Below are 23,207 nucleotides of genomic sequence, written 5' to 3'. Positions count from 1 at the left end.
GCTGGTAGGTTTGAACCACCAACCTTGGGATTGGCAGCCCAATATGTACTGGACGGTGCTGCCAGAATTCCTTTCAATGCAACATAACAGGGTTAAAAATCTTAAATAAACCTTATGGTATAGCCACATTCTTTTATTTACTTTATGCTTTACTCTCTCTAAAATGAGGAGGAAGCTAACATGGCTCTGAGACTTAAGTGACCCACCATGTGCAAAGCACTGAACGCAGTGACTGTACCTGATATAGCAACACCACCCCCTCCCCACCCCACACCCCTCGCCATCCAGTGGGTTCCAGCTCATGGGGTGTAGGTGATGATAACGTCAGAAAAGTTATGGTCATTACCACTCTGCCACCGCTCTTCACTCTTAAAGCACTGGAAACCTTCCCCGTAGCTCTAAGACTTGAACAATTGTACTCCTTCAGTGCTCATAGCAGCATATAACTTTGTTTTTGTAACTTTTAAAGTCTATCTTTTATACCAAGCCTTGATTTAGGGTTAACCCTAATTGAAAGATTGCTTCCCATTTGTATGCGTGATGTGCTTTCCAGGAGTGATAAGGATGGCATTATCCAGGTTCTGCAAAGCAAGGTGGCCCAGGGCGTCTTTATCCAGGACAGTCTTGTGATTTCAAAGTGCTTCCCCATAGATTAGGGCTCTGGGAATACTGCTACATACAATCTAAAACTACAGTAACTATTACATCAACTTAGTCGACTGGACTGGGGAGAACATGACATGTTCTTTACCTCTGAGAGGCCCTGGCGAAGTAGCAAAGGCCCACGGAAGCTCAGGATTGACCTCTGTTCTGAAGAGAATGGAGAGGTAACTCTTGAAACCTACTGAGGGGGAAAGGGCCAGAGTGTCTGTTGCAAAGGCCCCAGCCTCTCTATTAGTCCAGGTCAGAATGTTTTGTAGAAGATGACCAATGATGTTTCAAGTTTATAAAATCTTGGCACAATTACCCCATGCAAATACAAGAAAACATTACACAGATAATAATTAGAATTAAGTAGGGGCCCAGAATATTGAGTCAGGAGCACAGCATCTCCAGGTTAGGTGGGCCACTGTGGGCAAGACTATATTCCAGGGTGATGAGAATCTTATGTTTGACTTTAGAATGATTACCAGTATTTCTATAAGAAAGTAAAAGCCAAAAAGAAGGAGAGAAAAAGCAAAAAGAGACGTACTGTTGTGCTTCTCCTAAAACTTACTGTGCGTCGATGGGAGGCATACTGCCCTGCTCTGTGGGGCTGTGAGGATTACTCTCCAAAGGTCTAGGGAATTGATTTAGCCTGCTTGAGGTCTAGCTGTAGGGCTTGTAATGGAAAGGCACACAATTGACTTTTGCCTTTCTTGTTCTACAAGGAACACTTAATTATTTCCCAGTCTGCCACCGAGTATGTTTCTGACCTTAGGCAAGTCACTTAGCCTGTCTGAGCCCCAGCTCTCTCATCTGATGAGTGAGAAATAGGATTGGGATGTCAGTATATTATTTAAAAAATAGCATTCTGAGTTTCTTCCTTAAATGAGAGGAGAAAGTGAAGTAGAATCTTTGTAGACTTAGGGAAAAAGACACTAGGATAATCTGCACAATTAACTCTGTTCTGACCCATAGACAGATGTTCAATGTCAAATATATCCTTGAGATGGTTTCTATATCCAGGTGCGATATATACAAAGTTGTGCTTTGGGTCTTGACAATTTGAAAATTTGTCTTTAGCTTCAACTTAAACATACATACAAGCAATTGATAGTTTCTTCTGCAGTTGACCCCTGACTTTGTTATAGCTGAAGATACTGAGCTTCTCCGTCATCCCACCCCACAAATGAAGTCAAGTTGATTTCTGTATACTTCCTCTAGTCAGGCCCATGTGTATAATCGCTGTTTATATTGTCAAGAAATGGTGTTTTAAACCATTAATCTTCCCTAGAAAATATTTGACATATTGTACACTAATTGCTAATGATCAGGCAAGTTGTGAGGTGACATCAAGGACATCAAACATGCAGGAAGCAAAATGTTATTAAAAATACAAGGGGAAAGGGGCCAAATAGGGTATCAGAAGCAACTCTGACACATATTCTTAAATGTAGACTAGCTCGAGCAAAGAGAAGAAATGGTGACCGTAAAGAGCTAAGCATAAAACGTGCAGGGCTGGCTTGAAAAAGCAAAATTAATCATTATGATGAAATATGTAAAGCCCTGTAATTAGAAAACCAAAAGGAAATAATATGCTCACAATTTCTCAAGCTGAGAGAATTGAAGAAAAAATTCAAATCTCAATTCTATAGGCAAAATATTGACTGATGCTGGAAGCATCAAAAACAGATGGAGTCGATAGCCACTGGACTAAAATAGATCAAATAAACGCTAACCATTTTGGAGCATATCACATGATCAAGAACCAATGGGGGTGAAGAAAGACGTCTAAGCTGCCTTGAAGGCATTGGTGAAAAATGACGTTTTAGAATTTACAGAATACTAATAGAGATGTTTGCAGCAAACTGATACAGTTCTTGAGGGGCTGACTTATATATCATAAATTTGGAAGACATCTGCCGCTAATTGGAAGAATTTGAGATTCATGTCCATTCCAAAGAAAGGTGAAGAAGTAGAATGAGAAAATCCCCCAACAATGTTATTAATATCACTCACAAGTAAAATGGCACTAAGGAACTCAAAAATGGTTACAGGAGTGTGTCATTAGGGAAACTCATGCCAAACTTAGAGGAGGAAGGAGGTATCATTGCTATTGTCAGATGAATAGTGGATAAAAGCAAAGACCACCAGAAAAATGTTTGCCTGTGCTTTATTGACTGTACTAGTCAATTACCATATATACTCGAATATAAGCCGAGTTTTTCAACACATTTTTAATGCAGTTTTTGTGATAAAATCAGGTGCCTCTGTGGATATTCAGGTCGGCTAATAGTCGAGTATATATGGTAACTGTGTGCTGTTTTTGTTATTCGGTGCTATTGAGTGAACTCTAACGCATAGCAACTCCGTGCACAATAGAAGGAAGCCTTCCCCATTTCTGCATTGTGCTCACAATTATTGCAGTTACTATGCCAGTCCATGCCATGAGGGTTGGGCGGGGGGGGGACGGCTTCTTGGTTTGGGGGAATCATCTACTTTACCAAGCATGGTACCTTTCTCAAGGGACTCATCTTAGGCTATGTGGATTACAACAAATTATGGATGAAATTTCAAAGAATGGGAATTCTAGGGCATTTACTAGGCTGACAAAGGATCTCTACATAGACCAAGAGGCATTCGTTTAAACATACCAAGAGGATATTGCATGTCTTATAGGTAGGAAACGCGTCAACATTAGATCCGTTCACCAGATATAATGTGTATGCTGAGAAACCATTGGAAATGCTATACCATATGAAGAATAGCCTGTCATCAGAATTAGAGGAAGACCAATTAAACACCCTATGGTGGGTCAGGGTCACAACCTGCTTGCTGAAAGAGGACTTGAAGCACTTGCTGATCACTGTCAAAGACTTCAGTATGGCTTGCACCTCAACGTAGCGAAAGCAAAACTCACATTGGACAAGTAAACCTGATGAACAGAGAAAAGATTCAAGTTAACTCACAATTGGACAAGTAAACATGATGAACAGAGAAAAGATTCAAGTTGTCAAGGATTTCATTGATCTTCAGCCTAAATCAATGCACCCATGTAAGCAGCAGTCAAGAAATCAAATGGTGTAATGCTCTGGGCTTCAACCATTCTTGGATGATCTTTAGCAAAATTTGACTTGCCTGGGTTATCGATGGTATTATGGTTCTACAATTTGGGCATTTTGTTGGGTCCTCTCTCTTTTTGGAATGGGTACAAATAAGGATCTTTTCCAGTTAGTTGACCAAGAAGCTGCCTTCCAGATGTCCCGGCATACTCAAGTGGGTGCGCTCAGTGCTTCGTCAGCTTGTTGACACATTTCAGTTGGTATTCCATCTTTTCTTGGAGAGTTGTTTTGTAGCTAATAACTTCTGTAGCTGAACTTCTTCCTTCAGTACCATTGGCTCTTGCTCACATGCTACCTCCTGAGATGGGGAAATGTTGACTGGCTCCTTTTGGTAGTCTAATTTTATTAGCCAGTGTAAAATGTTGCTTGAGCTTCATTTGACAATTTTCTAATATATATATAATATATATATAATTTCTCCTATTCTTTGGGGCTTTGGTGACTCACTTAAATTTCCTAGACTGTTTCTCTGTTTTCCCAGGATGCATACTATTCTAGGCGCTGAGTTACTTATGCTGTATTGTTTACACTTTTATTCTCTGTCCCTTCAATATGTCTATTATGCCCACAGACAGTGTTTACTGTTCTCAGACAACTGACCATTTACAGTTATACACCTTCATCAGTAAGTCATGCTGGGAATCCCTTTCCTATTTACTTGCTTCAAGAGCTTTACTGACTATTCTTAAAGCATATTTTAATCCTGAACAGGGTGGTGTGAAACAGTTCTTCAGAATGCAGGGTGCAGATATAAATTTAAAATATTCCATTAAGTTCATCCAAAGCCATTAAAAAATGTTTCAAAGATCAAACAGCCATTCTTAAACCCTCAATATTTATCACCTTTTAATTTATTTTTTCTCATAAACCTTGATATTTGGAAATATATATATATATATATATATATATATATATATATATATATATATATATATATATATATATATATGGGCAGAGAATGTGCTTCAGAAAACTCATAGCCTGTAAAGCTTTGTTGTGGGGCAGTTCTCCTCTGCCCGGTTGAGGGCACCACAAGTCAGAATTGATTCCATGACAACTCCCAACAGTAACTGTAGATGCAAGACCCCCGCATGAGTGATAAGGCCCTCAGGCAGCAACCTTCTTCCAGAGATCTGGCTTCCCTGGCTCGCTCAGCGTATCCAGGTGGTGCCAGCAGTTAATGTACTCACCTGTTAACCAGAAGGTTAGAAGTTCAAGTGTTTGATACTTTCCTTTATTGCTTCATGCATTTCACATTTGTGAGCATCTACATGCCCCAAATACTATCATATACACTCATCCTAAGCCTGCCATACCAGGGGCTTCCAAAAGCCCCTTGAAAAAATGACATTGTCTCTAGTTGATCTTGCCACACTTTTTGGAAGCCCTCTCAGTCAGTGTAGCTTAATATCTGAACAATAGACAGAATTTGGAGGTTCATATATGTAGGGACTCAAAATTTAGCATATTGATACGGATGTTAGTCATAGCAGTTGCTGTATTTTCAAACAATAACTTAGAACATTCTTTTATTTTTTTAAACATTTTATTAGGGGCTCATACAACTCTTATCACAGTCCATACATATACATACATCAATTGTATAAAGCACATCTGTACATTCTTTGCCCTAATCATTTTTCTTTTTTTTTTCTCCTCTTTTTTTATATTTTATTAGGGACTCATACAACTCTTATCACAATCCATGCATATACATACATCAATTGTATAAAGAACATCCATACATTCCCTGCCCCAAGTATTCTCAAAGCACTTGCTCTCCACTTAAGCCCTTTGCATCAGGTCCTCTTTTTTTCCCCTCCCTCCCCACTTCCCCCTCCCTCATGTGCCCTTGGTAATTTATACATCGTTATTTTGTCATATCTTGCTCTATCCAGAGTCTCCCTTCCCCCCCCCTTCTCTGCCGCCCCTCTCCCAGGGAGGAGGTCACATGTGGATCCTTGTAATCAGTTCCCCCTTTCCAACCCACTCACCCTCCACTCTCCCAGCATCGCCCCTCACACCCTTGTCCTGAAGGTATCATCCACCCTGAATTCCTTGTGCCTCCAGCCCTCATATGTACCAGTGTACAACCTCTGCCCTATCCAGCCCTGCAAGGTAGAATTCGGATCATGTAGATATACACACATATATCTTTTTTTTTGCATGATGCCATATTCCTGGTCCCTTTGGCACCACGTGATCGCACTGGCCGGTGTGCTTCTTCCATGTGGGCTTTGTTGCTTCTGAGCTAGATGGCCACTTGTTTATCTTCAAGCCTTTAAAACCCCAGTCACTATCTCTTTTGATAGCCGGGCACCATCAACTTTCTTCACCACATTTACTTGTTCACCACTTAGAACATTCTTAAGAGGTTTTCCTTAAACACTCGAGTGACTGTGTTTCACTACTACACAAAGCCTTCTGTTTATGTTGAACAAATTTCAGTGTGGTCTTTTGTTGTTGTTTCTTATACTGATCCAGAAATTTGACTTGCTGTAGCAATTCGCCATACTAGTTTTTTTTTCATTCTAATGCTCAAAATAAATACAATTACTGCTATCCAAAAGGTTATAGGTTCAAGTCCACTTACAGGCACCTTGGAGGAAAGGCCTGGAGATCTACTTCAAAAACAAAATCAAAGCAATGAAAGGACATTTCTACTCGGATGCACATGCATGTGGCTCACCGTGAGTCAGAATTGACTCAGTAGTGTGTGGAGCCTGGAGTCCAACTCTACCACGACAGGCTTCCCTCTAATAGGTTCTTTTTCTTCCCCTTTCTGTTTCCCTTCTTTTTTCCTCCCTCCCATCCTTTCTTAATTAACTACCTCAAATGAAACAAATCTCACTCATGTATATGGCTGTGAAATCTCTCAGTTCCTCATCCCCCTCTGGGTGCAGAACCAAGTGCAGTGATTGACATACTGTCAGGCTTGTGTTGGCATGGATATATATGACATGATGGCAGTGAACTTTTTTGGAAACTATAGATAATAGGTACATATTACATATTTTTTTCAAAAATATATATAATAATTCATTAAAAAAACTAAAAACCCAACTCACTATAAAGGACAGAGTAGAGCTGCCCCTATGGGTTTCCAAGATCGCAAATCTTCATTGCATTAGAAAACTCATCTTCCTCCTAAATTTATGTGTGTGTATACACACATATTTAATGTTTGAATTGATGAGTGCAAAGGAAAAATCATGAGGTTCAGCAGTCCTGAGTTAGCTCAAAAGCAGAACAGGCTGCCAACAGCCATTGGCCCGAGAGCCCCTCCTTTCTAACAGAGGCAATACTCATCGAACTCGTGAACCCATGCATATGAATATGTTGAGCTCGCTACTTGGCCAATTGCTGACATGCCACCTTTCTCTCCTTGTACGTTCATAAGCACTGCTTTCTGCCTGCACACATGGCACTAGGTTCTAAGGCTTTGCCTTGGCTGGTCCTCCTTCTGAAGGTTACATTTGCCTTGAAGGAGGTGAGAGAGGAACAGGCAGTAGAGAAAAGAGCGTGTCCATTGTGGCCAGAGCAGGGGAGCATGAGGATAAGAGAGAATGCAGGAGAAAAAGTGCAGGAGATAAGAGAAGCAAAATCAGGGAAAGCCTCATAGGCCTAGCTTTTACTACAGAAGCAATGAGGGGCACGGTAGGGAACCACTGGAGGATTTTTTTAAAATGAGAGATATAGCCTGACTCAGTTTATTTCTTGAAAAGGGGATTGTTCAGAATGTTAACAGAATTGTTGAACCTTTATTCTTGAATAAAGACAGAGGGAGAAACAGGGAGAGCCATTAGTAAGTTATTGAAGTAACGGACAAGATGTGATGGTGGCTTTGGCCAGCATCAAGTCATGGAGGTGATAGATCTTGAAAGTGACCCAACCAGATGTTCTGATATATCAGCTGAGACCTAGAGAAGATTCAAGGATAACTCAAAGGTCTTCTGGTCTGAGCAACTGAAAGCTGGTTAGATCATTGGTTGGTTGGTTGGTTGGTTGGTTGCTTGGTTGGTTGGTTGGTTGGTTGGTTGGTTGGTTGGTTGGTTGGAAGGGCTTTAATGGAGACTCACAAAGAACCCTGGTTGCCTAGTGGTTAATCTTGGGGCTGTTGGCCAAAGGGTCAGTCAATGGTTCAAACACTACCTGCTCCAGAGAAGAGAGATGAAGAAGTCTTCTGTAAAGTTGGCAACCTTGGAAGCCCTGTGGGCAATTTCTTTTCTGTCCAATTGGGTTACTAGGAGTCGGAATCGCCTTTGGCAATGAGTCTGGTTTTGTTTGGTTTCGTTATTGAAGGCACAGTGGGGAAGCACTTCTCTGCTAATAACAAGCTAGCAGATAGATCAACCTCCCAACCATTCTGTGGGAGAAAAGACCGGGCAATCTGCTCCCATAAAAATTAGAACTTAGAAGCCACGGAGCCATTCCTTTCCACCATTGCATCATTCTGACATGCTGGCACACAGCAACGGTGCAAACGGACACTAAATCCCAGTGAGAGCGTTTTCAATCTAATGTGGATTATTTCTCTGCATAATGTATGTGCTGTTTCACTTTACTAATTCATATGCTCTTTCAGAGCCAGGGTTTCGGTTTTATTTGTTATATAACACCGAGCACAGTACTGAAAACATTAGTGGTTACTTAATAAAAGTCTGCTAATAATTTTTAAAGGATACAGATTTAGAATCAAGTTCACATCTTAATAAACAAGATGCCTATAAAGAATCTGAAATCCCTAGGCAATGGGGAATGATCTAATTTTCTATACCAATAGGGAAAGGCCCTACACGCCTTTTGTTTTCTTGTTAATGCCTTTGAATGTCGTATCTGGCAGCATGGAATACCAAGTACGGTAGCTATTTTGTCTTGTTTCCCCCAAATAATTTTCAGCATGTTTTCCTTGTTATAACTTGACTTTTATGTTAAAGGTGATTTGTCTACTTGCCAGATTCCAGCATTCAATTAAATAAAACCATTTTGAATTAGTTCTTTGTTTTTTTCCTGTAACAACATATAACATCGTAAACAAAGGATTTTTTTATTGTTTTTTATTTGGGGTGTAGAAGTAGGCATAGGCTCCAGCTATGTCGGAATGGGACGGGGACTCTGAAAGCTACAGGTAGGGTTCTAAGAGGCAATCCAATTAAGGATGACACCTTTAGACATGTATTGAACTCTCAGCATGCTCGCTGCTGCTGGGCCAGCTTGGTGAAAAGAACCTCTTGGATCTCTTTGCAGAGAGCCCCCACTGGAGCACGTTTCTTCACGGAGCTCTCAGGCCACATCTGGGCAGCAAGCTGACAGTGATGACTGTATTAGTTACCTGATGATCTTAGGAACAAGTTTCTCTCCCATAAATGAGAGTAAACATGCTTGCTGCAGCTAAAAGCAAAGTGTTAGCTCGTGTCTATCTCAGAGAGGGATAATTAGCAACTGTTCAGGGGAATGTTCAATTGTACACATAGTAAGTCAATGTTAGATTAAAAAATACTTTATGATTTGGTAACTCATACTCCTAAGAAAGAGTGTTGACCTCACTTTTTTGGTACTCAGTTTAAGTGTTCCTGAAATTTTTGTCCAGTCTCTCTTGCTCATGAACATGAATAATCTCATCAAGGCAGAACGTATTGCTTACAGCAGTGATAGGAGCAGATGCCGATCACTGAAAAAACTCAAGACCTATGTCTAGTGATCCTATAGCACGGAGTAGAACTTCCCTGTGAGTTTCTAAGACTAATTCTTTCCAGCTGTAGGAAACCTCATCTTTCTTCCATGTACTAGCTGGTGGCTTCAAACTGCTGACCTTGAAGTTAGCAGCTCAGAGCCTAACCCACCATGCCACCAGGGATTTTTTATTTTTCTGTACAAATTGTGCTCTTCCTCCTCCTCCTCTTCTTTCCTTTTGAATTAAATGTTTTTATAATCTGTGGCTTTATCAGTCCTGTCTCAGGATCGAATAATTTCTCCTAATGATTTGCCAGTCAGTTCACTATAACTTGACCGACTACTTCTGTTCCAGACTGATTTACTTAACAGATAACTTTCTGCTTCAGTTATGGAGTATTGACACACCAGGTTTTGTTTCTTTAACTTGGAAGAGTTGATAAATAAGATTTGAATTTACTCTTAATCATTCCTAATGAAGAAATTTTAAGTCCCTAAATTGTGTTCCATTCATTTACTAATCTTTTATAAACGTTAGCCCAGTGGAGTGCTCAATGATATTTATGTGAAGAATAACTGCAGGGACCTGCTGGTCTCTCTGAGCAAGATTCCCCCTTGGCTGGGTAGTTTGGAGCTAAGAGTGTTGGAAGAAGGTGGCAGGTTAGGCCTTTACTTAGAGCATGCCATTTGCAGATGATTGTTTTCACTCGCAAGTGTCAAGATCAAGTCCACAGTGTACAGGTGGAAAGAAATGTAGAGGAGTATTTGTTGTTTTTTTCCCCATAAGAAGCATCCAAAATAATGTGATAAACTGCAGGCAGATTATCCATGACGTGAAGCATGAAAAATCAAGAGGAAAATAATCTCTCCATTCCCATTTTAATGGCGCTGTTACTGGTCTGTTTCTAATCCCATTGTCAGGGTAGGTGCTGACCAAGAATTCTTCCATTAGCCTGTGCTGATGGTCCCAGGGAGTTGAATGCGCAAACCATCTGTAGATGCATGGGAAACAGGTGGGTGTGTTCTCAGCATGGATATAACTCTATTTCATGGGTCCAACCGTCCTGTCAAATATTTTTTATCAGATTAGTGCATCTCAATCTGGCTTACATCTGCATTCAAATCCTTACTTTCTTAGGGAAACGTGTTATCTGGTGCACTTGTCTCCATCGGTGCCAGGTATGCAAATGCTGTTTTGCCAGCTCAAGAAAAGCAAGGGCCTGGAGGCCGTGAACATAGACATCTAGGCAGAGTGGCAGCAATAAGTCATACTACAACATGTAGAAAGGTAGACAGCATCCCTAGTGATCCTTAAAATGTTTGCCTGAGAGCTATACACTGGGTGGCAGGGAAATTGATTAACCTTTCTTGCCGAAGAAAATTGCTCAGGGATACAGTATGGTTAATGCCATAGACATTCAGTATTTAATAGCTGTTCAGCATCTCCGAAAAAAGTACAGTGACTGCAGGAGTATCACTGATGGTGGATGGCTCTCCAGAAGCCTTGGAAATATAACGTGAACCATATTTTCACATTCTCTCTTTTGTGTTGAGCTGGCCTTTGTTGAAAAGTCTTATTGAGCAGTTAAGTGAGCAAAAGATAACTAAAGGAACAGGAGAGAGGAGACAAGGGAGCTCGCGAAATGAAATGCCCTGCTGAGACACTTGTCTACACAGCAACTGCCGCTGCTTAGCCCTGGGCCGGAGCCCGTGCGGGATGCAGAAGCAATATAAGAGCGGCCCCCTGCCCTCCGGCTTCAGCATCTAATTGGAGAGGCAACATGGGAGCAGATGCAGCCATTAAACAGCAGAGCCCGGAAGTGCCATGATGAAAATGCCCAGCAGAAGACTATGGAGGGACAGAGGGGGTCGAGTGTTGTCTGCCCAGGTCAGGGAAGACTCCCGGAAAGGACTTGAGCTAGGCCTTGGAGAAGCTGCAGCAGGCCAGGGCAAGGCCAGGTAGCAGCATTCCCGGAGGAGCAGAAGTTTGGAGTTAGAAATGTAGCAAGGGCCTTAGGGCATAGTAGGAAGCTGGTTTGGAGGGGAAGGATAGATCTGGTTAGAAAGGCAAGCAAGATAAGACCTGATTATGAAGTGGCCTGCAATTCTAGTAGAGTTTGGATTTCAAACTTTAGGAAATGGAACCATGGAATATACTTGTCAGATGGTTATCTTGGAGGCAGTGTTTGGGATGGAAGGGAAAGGAAGAGAGGTGGAAACAAGAGGACCATTGAAAGGCAGTTGTGTTCGTATAGAAAAGACATAAAGACCTGGGCAGCGATGAGAATTCCGAGAAGGGTATTTCAGGGGATGAAAGCTTGCTCCCTAGGGAATAAACAGGAACAGCCAACGGGCCACTGAATTTTCAAAGGGAGAATGGCAAAGAAAGCAGTGGAGTTTTGAAAGGAGCAAACATGGGCACCTGCGCTGGAGCCCAGGAGGCAGTGATGGGCTGGGTTTGAGACAAGTGGAATCAGAGACCAACTATGCAACTCCTGGCAGGCAGGGACCTACAGGCATTGGAAGTGGTGGCCTGGCACGCAAGTGGGGAGTCACGGCACAGCCAGGTATCCGTTACCCTTAGTTTTGAGTGAAGCCTTCACAGTCATGTGTAGTTAAATGTAATTTTTTTCTTGTAAATAAAATTTTATTGGAATGTAACTATATTCGTGTTTACATAGTCTCTATGAGTGCTTACATGTTACAATGAGAAATCGATACCATAGGGCCCACAAAGCCAAAATGCTTACGATCAGACTCTTTTACTGGAAAACAAGAACAAGGAGACAGTCTACTTCCGTTCTAACAGTGCTCCAACCCACCCTCGTTTCTTCCTAGTCCTGGGCTGTTAGGACCTCTCCCCTCTGCCCTCCTCCTTCCTGCCCTTTCCCTGCCCCCAGCCTTCAGATATGAAAACTATTTCTTACGACTCTTTTTCTTTTATAAAACTGGTCGCATAGAGTATCTGTCCTTGTGAAATTGGCTAACTTTGTCAGCATGATGTCTTCCAAACTCCTCCGTGCCATGAGGTGCTTGACAGTCTCATCACTGGTGTTGAAGTCTGCATAATAGTGCTTTATGTATGTATCAGAATATATTTATCCAGAGTTTGTTTATCTGTAAGCTAAAGGTTATGATGTGTTAGATAATACTTCTAAAGACTTTAATGCTAGCTACTTGGGCGTGCATGCACGTACTCACTCGGCTCTCTAAGATTAGGTAAAGGACAGAGGTGGCGCTCTACAGATGTTTGGAAACAGACGCGCAAAGCCTTTGGGGAGGCATTGCCCATATTTCTCAAGAAATGCTGCTTGCTCTACGACCCAAGGCAGGTTTTCTGATCTGATAGAAATACCTATTGATGAGAGTATTTAAGTTGCATGTGAGTACATTTTCACAGATTTCTCATTTCTTTACTTTGGAACAAACTGAATCTTTTGTTATATTTCAGAATTTTGACTGCCAGTAGCTTGCCTTCCTTAGAGATTTGGGAAGTCTTGACTACTTTATAGTTCAAGGCATCCCTGAGAGCACATCAGGGATTAACCGAGAAAGCAGTTCGAAGTGGAAAGTCTAATGGCAGCTAGCAATGGTGTCTAGGAGGGGAGCTTCCACTCGGTGCCCTCACAGGCCTGAGATAGGAATCTCGGTGCCAGCTTTTCTGCCAGCCATTAGTTAGATGTGTGCCAGTGAACTCATTCCCTGAGAGATGGTACCCTCTCCTCTCTCTACTCGTGGACGTGTCCTGATCTCAAGGAAATGAAAATGGACTAGTTCTAGATCGTGGCAGTAGATGAACTGGGAAGAGAATAAAGAAGGTTGTAATGCCAAGTGCCACTGGATTTTGTAAAACAACGAGGCCTGGTAGGGCTTCATCAAGGGCAATGTAACCGAGAGGAATTACTGAAACACAATGAAGGCTGAACATGATGGTGGGACAAGAGGAAAGTAAAAGGAAATCGAGGAAAGAACTAGGAGACAAAGGACATTTATAGAGGTCTAAATACAAGCATGTACATATGTAAATATATTTATGTATGACGATGGGGAAATAGACCTATGGACATATATTTATAGGTTAAGTATTAATATAGATGGTGGATCTTGGGCCTCTACACAAGTACTCCCTCAATGCAATAACACTTTGTTCTATTAAACTGGCATTCCATGACACTCACCTTCCTGACATGATTGCTGAAGACAAAGTGGGCGCATAAGCAAATGTGGTGAAGAAAGCTGATGGTGCCCAGCTATCAAAAGATATAGCATCTGGGGTCTTAAAGGCTTGAAGATAAACAAGCGGCCAACTAGTTCAGAAGCAACAAAACCTACAAGAAGCACACCAGCCTGTGTGATCATGAGGTGTTGATAGGATCGGGTATGAGACATCAAAGACCCAAAACAAAAAAAATCATATCATTTTGAATGAGGGGGAGTGTGGAGTAGAAACCCAATTGGACAATAGGCAATTGGACGTCTCCTTACAAAAGGGTCACAGGGAGGAGATGATAAGCCAGTCAGGGTGCAGTATAGCACCAATAAAACATAAAATTTTTCTCTAGTTCTTTACTGCCTCCTTCCCGCCACTATTATGAACCCAATTTTACCTCGAAAATCTGGTTAGTCCAGAGCATGTACACTGGTACAGATAAGAGTTGGAAATACAGGGACTCCAGAACAGATAAACCCCTCAGGACCAATATTGAGAGTAGCAATATCAGGAGGGTAAGGGAAAGGTGGGGAGAGAAAGGGGAAACCAATCACAATGATCTACATATAACCTCCTCCCAGGGGATGGACACCAGAAAAGTGGGTGAAGGGAGACGTTAGACAGCGTTAGACATGAAAAAATAATGACAATTTATAAATCATCAAGGGTTCGTGAGGGAGGGGAAAATGAACTGAGACCAAGGGCTCAAGTATAAAGAAAATGTTTTGAGAATGATGATGGCAACAAATATACAAATGTGTCTGACACAATGGATGGATGGATGGATTGTGATAAGAGTTGTATGAGCCCCCAATAAAATGTTTTTTTAAAAAAAGGTCCATACGTATCAGTCAGAATAGGTGTGGAATTGTTGAAAAGTGAACCTGTGGGCGGGTCACGAGCAGAATCTGCCATGAGTGGAGTGCAGGTGTGGTGACCGTCTTGACATCTGCGGTGCATGACAGCGGAGCCTCCCCAGGGACCCCAGCCAGTCTGCTGTGTGGTGTCAGGGAAGCCCCATGGCAAGCTGGCATTGCTCCTCAGTCTCCCTAAAGCCTCCCCTTGACAAGAATGTCAACTGTGGGCGATGTCCAGTCAAGAAGGACCCTGAAAAGAAATAGACTTGCCGAAGATGACTTGGACCAGTCCCTGCTCATTTAGCCCCATTTACCTCATTCGTAGAGTAGAAGACGCTCCTTTATTTATTTACTTTTTACATCTGGTCAGATTAGGTTTTGCTTCAAGTGGCTTAAAAACCAGACCAAACTCACTACTACCCAGGCAATTCTGACTCGTCGTGACCCTATCAGACAGGGTGGACCTGCCCTTTGGGTTCCCAGGCCTGCCAGGAGCACCATGTCTCACCTTCTCCCATGGAGTGACTGGTGTCTCCCAACTGCTCACCTTGACATTAGCAGCCCCACTCTCCACCCATGAGGCCACCAAGGTTCCTCTGTTGTAAATGGCAAGAGTCATTGGGTAAAAACAAATAGACATGAGTTATTGTTCCCTAAACACCTGGACAGAGTCACCCAGGGCTGGGGGTTGGGATGGGCATCTCTGGTCCACAGGACCCAGCGCCAGGAGCTGCCTCTCGTTACATTGCTGGCTTATATCTCACTGGCCAGGATGTGTCATATGGGAGCCACACTGACCTGTGAGGAAGGCTGGAAACCCAATGTTCCCTCTGGGTTCAGAGAGCGCATGAGGCGAGCCGTTCCAGGGAAGAAAGGGAGAATAAATGGGAGAGAATGTACACCCGCACTAGCCTTTTCAGTTGTCCAGATCCCACTGTGTTGGCCCGGCCTCTCGAGGCACACTGACTGGATCGGAATCGAGGTTTCCCTCCCATGTGAAAAGAAAATAGTATTAGTACCTTCCTCTGAGAGGTGTAACGATGAAGTAACCGAATCTACGGGCGAACCATTGAGCATGGTATCAACACTTGAAACCGTGTGGTAAATGGTGTGAAGTCAAGAGACAGGCGGTTCTTCATCGCACAACCGCTGCCAACCACGATGTAAAACGATGCGTTTGGTTTGTTCTTCACGAGGATGTGGTCCTAGGAGAGGACTTGATGAAAGTGACGTTTGGGACTCTAACCTGGATGTGACCGTTTCCTTATAATCACAAACAAACAAACTATAGCTGTGTTAAGATGTGCACTGCCAATATCTAAATGTTCTTTTGCTTGTCTCTTTTTCTTCCTCCTTTCTCGAAGCCCCTCCTTTGTTGTGTGGGCTTTCTTTGGTAACTCCTCCAGACTACAGCTTTGTCCCCCCTTCCACTCCTTTCTGGTCAGGTACTGCTTCGCTGCGCTGATATGTCTTTCCACCGGCTTCTGTTTGCAAAGAACATGTATTGACTCCTCTGTCTGGCTTCTCACATAGATGCATCTCCCTGCACATAGTCCCTAGGGGCTCATGGCCACCATGCGCTTGTTTCTTCTCTGCCATCCAATCATGTGTTTCGTGACATTGCACTCCTGGTTCGGTGTGTGCTCGTGTTATCACTGTCCTTCAATAAGACACTTTCCATTTGAGCTCTTGGGGAGGCTGAGGAGGGATGGAGAGGAGAAGGTTAAAGGGGGAGGGTGGCGGTGATGGTGTGAAGCACTCTCCCAAATCATTCGTTTTCTTGAGAATGAGAAACCTTAGAAGATAGTGCTTACACGTTTCTAGCATGCAGATAAATAGTTTCAAAATCCCAACATTGTCTCTGAAGCAGAAGAGTAAAATTCAGTGCGGATCGCTGATAAAAAGCGTCCAGCAGTTCTGTAACTCTTGGCGTGGCACACGGGCATCTTGGCCTTGATCTCTGTCATCCATCACCGGGTTTAATGTGACGTTTTGAGGAGTACACCATGCCTAGGTAAACGTGTGTTTTCTTACGGATTTTTAAAAATCAGTCACTTAATCCCTGTGGAATCCTACAATTTAGAACTAGGAGAACCATTAGAAGTCATCTAGTTCAAACCTTTCATTTTATAGATGAGAAAAATGGGGCCTAGAGGAGTTAAGAAACCCATGCGAGGCCATGCCGTTAAGTTGATGATTGGGCTTTCCCGTCATAGGGTTATTTTTATGTGCACCGAGTCTAGGAGCAGTGCCCCAGTAATGGGACAGCTTTCAGTAGAAAACTATTAGAGCCGTTTGTGTCCTGTACAGTAAAATAAAATGACCGATCTTTACTCCCTTTACAGCTCAGAAACCAACAGCTTTGCTGTTCATTTGTCTTAACACCTATGCCTAGAGACCAAAAAAAAGCATGCCTGTCATTACAAAACCATGAAAAATAGGCTGTGGACCCCTGTCTCAAAGTGGGTAGCTGGGACTGCCTGGGTGCCCCTGCTGAGACCCATTAGAAATGCAGATGGGCAGTGTTCCCATGTGCCTCTTGTTCTTAAACTTCAGTTCCTCTACCAATCTCAGGTGAGTGATTCTCCGAATCACTGAACTGTAATTGAAAACATTTTACAACCCCGTAGAGCAACAGGTAGAGAAGTTAATATAAAATGGGTGAGGAGCCACTAGAGACCGACACACGCACAGCCTGACCGGTTTTTCTCTCAAGGCACAAGGGGGGTGGGGGGTGGGCTCCTTTCGTGCTATTCCCCGCCCCCCACAGAGCTCTGAACGTAGGAGCTGCACACCCGGACACCGTGTTTTTGATGAAATGCTCAGCGAGGCAGGGAAAGAAGACGGCGTCCTATGGCTGGTGTTTGTGTGTTCTTTCTGGAAAGGATGACTCGGGTGTCTTCATGTAAGCGCAAAGAATAGCTGAGTCAGGAGCGGAGTTTATACCCAGATAGCTGGAAGGCCAGAAAGCCTGGTGAGTGGGATAGTACCATTAGGAATAATGGTACTATACAAATCATGACACGAATTTTTACAAGAGACTTTCTTGGGGGGGACAGGGATTTTTTTTTGACTATGACATTGAAGTTGAAGACAGGACTTTGGGAATTGTAGAGAATCTTAGGGGTTCCAGTTACGGATGATTGTGCCATCAATAGGAGATGTAAAATTATTTGAGATTCAATCACCTTAGATAGTCACTTAGATACTGACCCACTTCTTACAAAAGCCAGTCTTGATTTTGAAGTAATTATGAAGACTTTCAGTCAGGGTTTTGAACCAGTTTGTTGTGATCCAATGCTGAGAATGTTCCTTTGTATGCCAGATATACTGAACCAGAATCGGTATTTAGAACAAGATCCCCCACCCCCGGTGCTTTAAACGTTGCGCACCTCACCTGATCACATCTGACCGAATTGAAACAGCAAGCCTGCTGCTTTCAAGCTCCCCCGCCATGCTCACTGGTCTGTGATGAAGTCACGGCTGCGCATTTGACAGCATCAACGGCATCCATCGATTGGCATCTGCCCATCAACACTGACGCCCTCCTTTCTTTACAGTGTTGAGCCCCAAAGTGCTGGGCATCGCCATTGCCCGGTACGACTTCTGCGCAAGGGACATGCGGGAATTGTCCTTGTTGAAGGGCGATGTGGTGAAGATTTACACGAAGATGAGCACCAACGGCTGGTGGCGAGGAGAAGTAAACGGCAGGGTGAGTCATCCCTCCCCGGGAAGCGCCGCGCCTGGAGGAAGGGGGGCGGCGGTCTTGGTACCCCTGTGGTGCTGATGCGAAGTCCCTACTGTGCCTTGATAGCTGCACCCTTCAGCCCCTGGCTTCCAGAGCCGGGCGCTGAACCTCCCTGGTAATAACCGAACTCCCTGCCGTCCAGCCCCTGCCCCGGGGGCTTCATGGGCCGAGAGAGAGCCCTGTCTTTCTCTGAAGAGCAGCTGGTGGGCGCAAACTGCCAGCCCTGCAGTGGGCACCGCCACACCGCCCGGGCCCCCAGCATCCACCATGTGTGTGGGGAAGACCATGGCATACACCAGGCTCCCTGTGGGCTAGGTGCTGGCTTCCTCGCAAGAAAGGCGGGGGCATTCGCAGAAGCATGGCAGTGCTTTGATCCTGAAGCCTTGCGCGTACACTTTCTGTCCAGTAGAAACCATGGATAAGCAACGGAGATTGAATTGGAAAGTGCAGGCCATATTGTCCCTGTGTTCCCCTCCCGTTCTGTGGCAGAAAGAGGATTTAACACGTAGTAGCTCCCCCTCTTGCCCTTCATGTACATGTTTATTTGTATGCTGGTGGGACCCGAACCCTCTGTAAGCTTGTTTCATCCTTGGTTTCTGTCTAGCAAGCTTCAGAGACCAGTGCTGCCCATTCTCTCCCCCTACGGTGGACACAAAACCCCGGCTCTCACGGGGTGACGGAAAGGAACTTCTCTGTTGCAGAGCCCTTTAAAGCACGGATGCAAAGCCCCATTGCTATATCGGTTGCTTTTCTTCTTCCAGGTGGGCTGGTTTCCATCCACGTACGTGGAAGAGGATGAATAAATTCCTATCCAGCTGTGCACTCCGCACCAGAGATTCCAGAGAAGGGAGAACCAGAAGTCTGCAAGGCTCTCTGAATTAACTGAAGTATTGAGACAACGGCGTGTGTCTGGCGGTTCAGCATACTCCTCTCCCCCGCCCCTCCTGCCCCTCCTAAGTCTTAATGCCGGGATTTCTGAAGATGCTGGTACTGACAGCTTAATGGCTTGCCGAAAGCTGGGCAAGAAACAGCCTGCCAGTCCGTCATTGTCAGGGACCAGGGCAAAGCCCCGAGCTGTTCTTCTCCAAAGAGCTCCAACGCAGACACACTGCTTCGTGTTTCTCTTTCCTGCATCCGGTCAGACTCCAGGAAAGCCAGCCATTAGTAAATGCTTACTGCAGATTTACTTTTCTTCCCCCATGACCCATTCACCAGAAATGGTGATAGTATGAAGAACCGGAAGCTTAATTTTGCTTTTCCCAGCAAGGAGAAAACGAGGCCTCCGCTATTTGGACTGCTTGCTTCCCTTAAAGCGTCCGCCAAGGTGACTCATTGCTGGGCAAGCGCGTTCACTGGAGATGTTCCGCGGGTGAAACAAGCAGGGAGATGGCTCAGGTCTGCTTCCTAGGACATCTACCGACACCGCGGGAGCATTAATTCTTCATTTGATTGCCTGGTTATATTTGCAAACTCTTTTTTTTTAAGGGAAAAAAGTACAGCGGATAAATCTACAATGTTCATGAGGTGACTTTGGAACTGTCATGCTTCAGTTTCTGAAATGATCCTGCCCTGGTGTGTTCTGGGTAGCAGCATGGGGAGCACCCCTGTATACAGTGGCATTGCTCACAGAAACGGGTCAAGGGCATCGGTTAGAGACAGTCATTTTATAGGAACAGTATCTACTAACACCTGCCCTTCCCCTCCCTTAAAGAAGCCTTGGGCCAGATGTGCCCATTCCATGTCCCTTGAATCTCCAGGGTGGCCGATGGCTTTGTTGAGGAGGCGCCAAGAAAAGCACAGTTGTGTCCTTTATGCATTTCTGGGAACACTGGAGGGACGCTGGGCTTCTCAGGTATGGCTCACTGTGGGCTCCCCGCTCCTCTACAAAGTTTTCCCTCTGCAGGCCCCCCACGGGGCTCTGTTGACAGGTGGGAGGATGTCTTTTGCCCCACATTTATTTACAAAGCTCTCAGTGGTTTATGGGGGGAGTCTAACAATGCTCTGCCTGGGATGCGCCCAGTCCCCAGCCAGGGCAGTTAAGACACTAACGTGGCCCTCTACTGATGAAATATTTTCTCCAAAGCAGAAGTCAAGTTCTGACAAGATTATGCAGAATGTTTCTTGTTTAAAAGCAAGAGGAAGAAAGAAAGAAATATGACGCTTTAGCATAACAAGGCCAGGTGCGGAACACTCAACTCTGAAATTTTAGATCACCCTGAAATGGGTTGTGGGGTAGCTGTGACTGCCCACTCCTCATCCACTTTGTCGTCCGTACCCGATGTTTCGACAGCGCGCTCCATGAACAGAGACCCCCCCCCACCCCGGGCTAGGACTTCTCATCTAGGATAGCGTCAGGGCATTTACCTCAGAATCATACCAACTGTGATTGTGTTTTAGAAAAATGACCGTTTGCTGAAACCCGTTAGTGTTGTCTGTGTGTAAATGAGCTCTAGTGTGTGTTTATCCGGTGTCTGTGCAGTAAGTTCTGTCCTGGAGGAATGGTCTGAGGATGCATTCTGTCTTATCAAGTCTTACTGGCCACCCTGTATCGGGGAAAGTTCTCTCTGTGACTGTCAGCCAAATGTGGTTTTGGGGAGAAGCCGCTTCACCCAAGAGATGGGTGGACAGCATTGTAGTTTGTGCTGTTTGGTTTAGCAAATCCACTCCCACCCTTCAACACGGCGTCTAGTCTTCCTGTTGCATTTCATGGACCAGGGGGTCTCCTAGCAGAGGATATTAGCACCCCCTTTTGTGACACACAGCTCCTTGTCTTTAATATTTTGTATTGGAAACTTTAAATGCTGTGGATTTATGTAGATTTCTAATGCCAAAGACAGAAGTACATGTTTTTCCAGATACTTTGTCTTGCCTGTACGCAGCCCTGTGTAATATGGTGACTCATAGTGGTGTTTCACTTTGTAACATTTTGTAAATATGTCAATACAATAAATAGTGACTACTTGCATTAAATTGGTTTCTGGCTGTTGAGTCTTTCTATCAAACGACCGTGTACCTCACCTAGACTGACCTCCTAATAAACGGAGAGCAGACGCCCTGACTTGGATCAGCTCTAGCTAAAGACGCGGGGATACGTTCAGAACAGAGAACTATACGTGAAATATCTGCAAATAGCACGTATTGCCTTGGTTACTATATGCCAGGCTGGCGCAAATGGTTAAGGACCCTACCGGAAGTGGGTGCTTTGAAGTCGCTTGGGCACAAGTCAGAACAAAAGACCTGACATCTGTTTCTTGAGAACCCCTGTCTGATGCAGTTACACAGCAGCCTGTGGGATAGCCAGGAGTCAGAAGTGAGTGGTGTCTGGGTTTGGCGATCCACCCCCTCCACTCCCAAATGCCCTACACATAGACTTCGGACAATCCCAGGATGGAGAACACCATCACACCCCTCTTTCTCAGATCGAGCAGGAAAGAACTGAGGCACAGGAAGGCTGACTTTGTGCCCATGGTCACACAGCTGGGGAAGGGTTAGAAGTCAAGCGCAGGCACTCTGTCCCCAGAGCTCACACACTTCTTAGCCACCGCCCTATAGTGCCACATTTCTAGCTACCGCAGGAATGGGTGCCTTTCTACAACTGAACCCGCTTGGTACTAAATAGTGGGCTAAGCAATTGTACATGGGCAAGGAATTCAGAAATAGTCCCTTAACCCTGAACACTGCTACCCCCCACCCCACCCCCAAACAGCTAGTGCCTAAAGTGATTGGTGTGGAGTTGAACTGTTCGTTTTTCTTTCAGCAATATAACTAACTGCTAAACTCGAGGCAAGTTCTCCTCATGAAAGGCAGGCCCACAAGCTCTGGGAGATGGGGACCCAACTTCCTTCTAAACACAGAAGGGGCCACTTCATCTGTGGGAGTCCCTGCTAGATATCATGCTGACATCCATGCTCAGAAATACCCTGTCCCCCGCCCCCCATTTTCATTCTCCACCCACTGCCATGGAGTCCATTCCAATTCAGAACAACCATCTGTAAGGTTCCTGAAGCTTTCAGTCTTAATGGGCACAAGTCTGCCTCGCCTTTCCTCCTATGAAACAGCTGTTGGATTTGAACAGCCAACCTTTCGGATAGCAGCCCAACACCAAGCACACCGCACCACTAGCACTCCTGCATCTCTTTGGCAGTATGCCGTCTCATCTGCCCCTCACTTCCTGCATTCCAGGGGCCCAGCCCACTGGGGTTTTCATTTGATCATTTCTACATTTTAAAGCGCATGTGACCTTTACAGTTCCATTAGATCATCACTGGCCTCACCGATGCAGCTTGCTCGTGCTTTGTGCCAGTGCAGAAGCCCTTGTTAACATTACTGTGCAGGCACATTCTCTAACACATTTCAAGTGTTTGCTCTTCCACCAAAAATTAAAGGGAAAGGTATCAGCAGCCAGACTTAGCAGCCCTGCTGCGCTCTCTTAATTCGGCAGCTGTGTAGAAGGAGCCCTGGTGACTTTATGGGGTAAGAATAGGGATGCTCATCCCAAGGTTGATGCTTCAAACCCACCAGCCACTCCATGGGAGAACGGTGAGACTGTCTTCTCCCATAACGATGTAATAGTCTCAGAAACCCTACATAAGGTTGTGTTGTTGTTGGTTTTTAACTTGGTGGCAGTGGATTTATTTCTGGTTTGAACGCACACAAGGCCTCATGGGAGAAAGAGCCTAGGAAATCCCTAGGGGAAGCTCTGTCATGTCATGATCAGTCAGAATCGACTCAGGTGCACCCAACAAGAGCAACCATAGAAGAGTCAGAAAACCATTTTTTACCTGAGCCTCTGTCCCACTCCGTCTCGGCCACCTGACGTAATAATAGCACCTGTCTCAGAGACTGGTTATGCTCGTGAACCGCACCTAGTCAACGGACAGGCTTGAGAACACTTTTGGATAGTGGCCACCTTGAAACCTCCAGCAGCTCTATGGGTGACAGGTGGGGCTGGCAGT

At 44.5% G+C, this 23,207-nt stretch overlaps 1 protein-coding gene across 1 annotated transcript in view; it reads left to right on the top strand.

The window, feature by feature from the left end:
* The window catches only part of VAV3 (vav guanine nucleotide exchange factor 3), a 405,543-nt gene extending 384,402 nt beyond the window's left edge, over window positions 1–21,141 (top strand). Inside the window, exons 26-27 of the mRNA XM_075558833.1 lie at window positions 18,065–18,216; window positions 19,014–21,141. Of these exons, the coding sequence (XP_075414948.1) occupies window positions 18,065–18,216; window positions 19,014–19,055 (194 nt within the window). The 3' untranslated portion in view covers window positions 19,056–21,141. The remainder of the gene's footprint in view (window positions 1–18,064; window positions 18,217–19,013) is intronic.
* The last annotated feature ends 2,066 nt before the right edge of the window (window positions 21,142–23,207 follow it).

Source organism: Tenrec ecaudatus, chromosome 1, assembly GCF_050624435.1.
Source record: "Tenrec ecaudatus isolate mTenEca1 chromosome 1, mTenEca1.hap1, whole genome shotgun sequence".
Taxonomy (NCBI): domain Eukaryota; kingdom Metazoa; phylum Chordata; class Mammalia; order Afrosoricida; family Tenrecidae; genus Tenrec; species Tenrec ecaudatus.
Note: the sequence above shows the minus strand (reverse complement) of the source record. Positions and strands in the feature narration are given on the sequence as shown.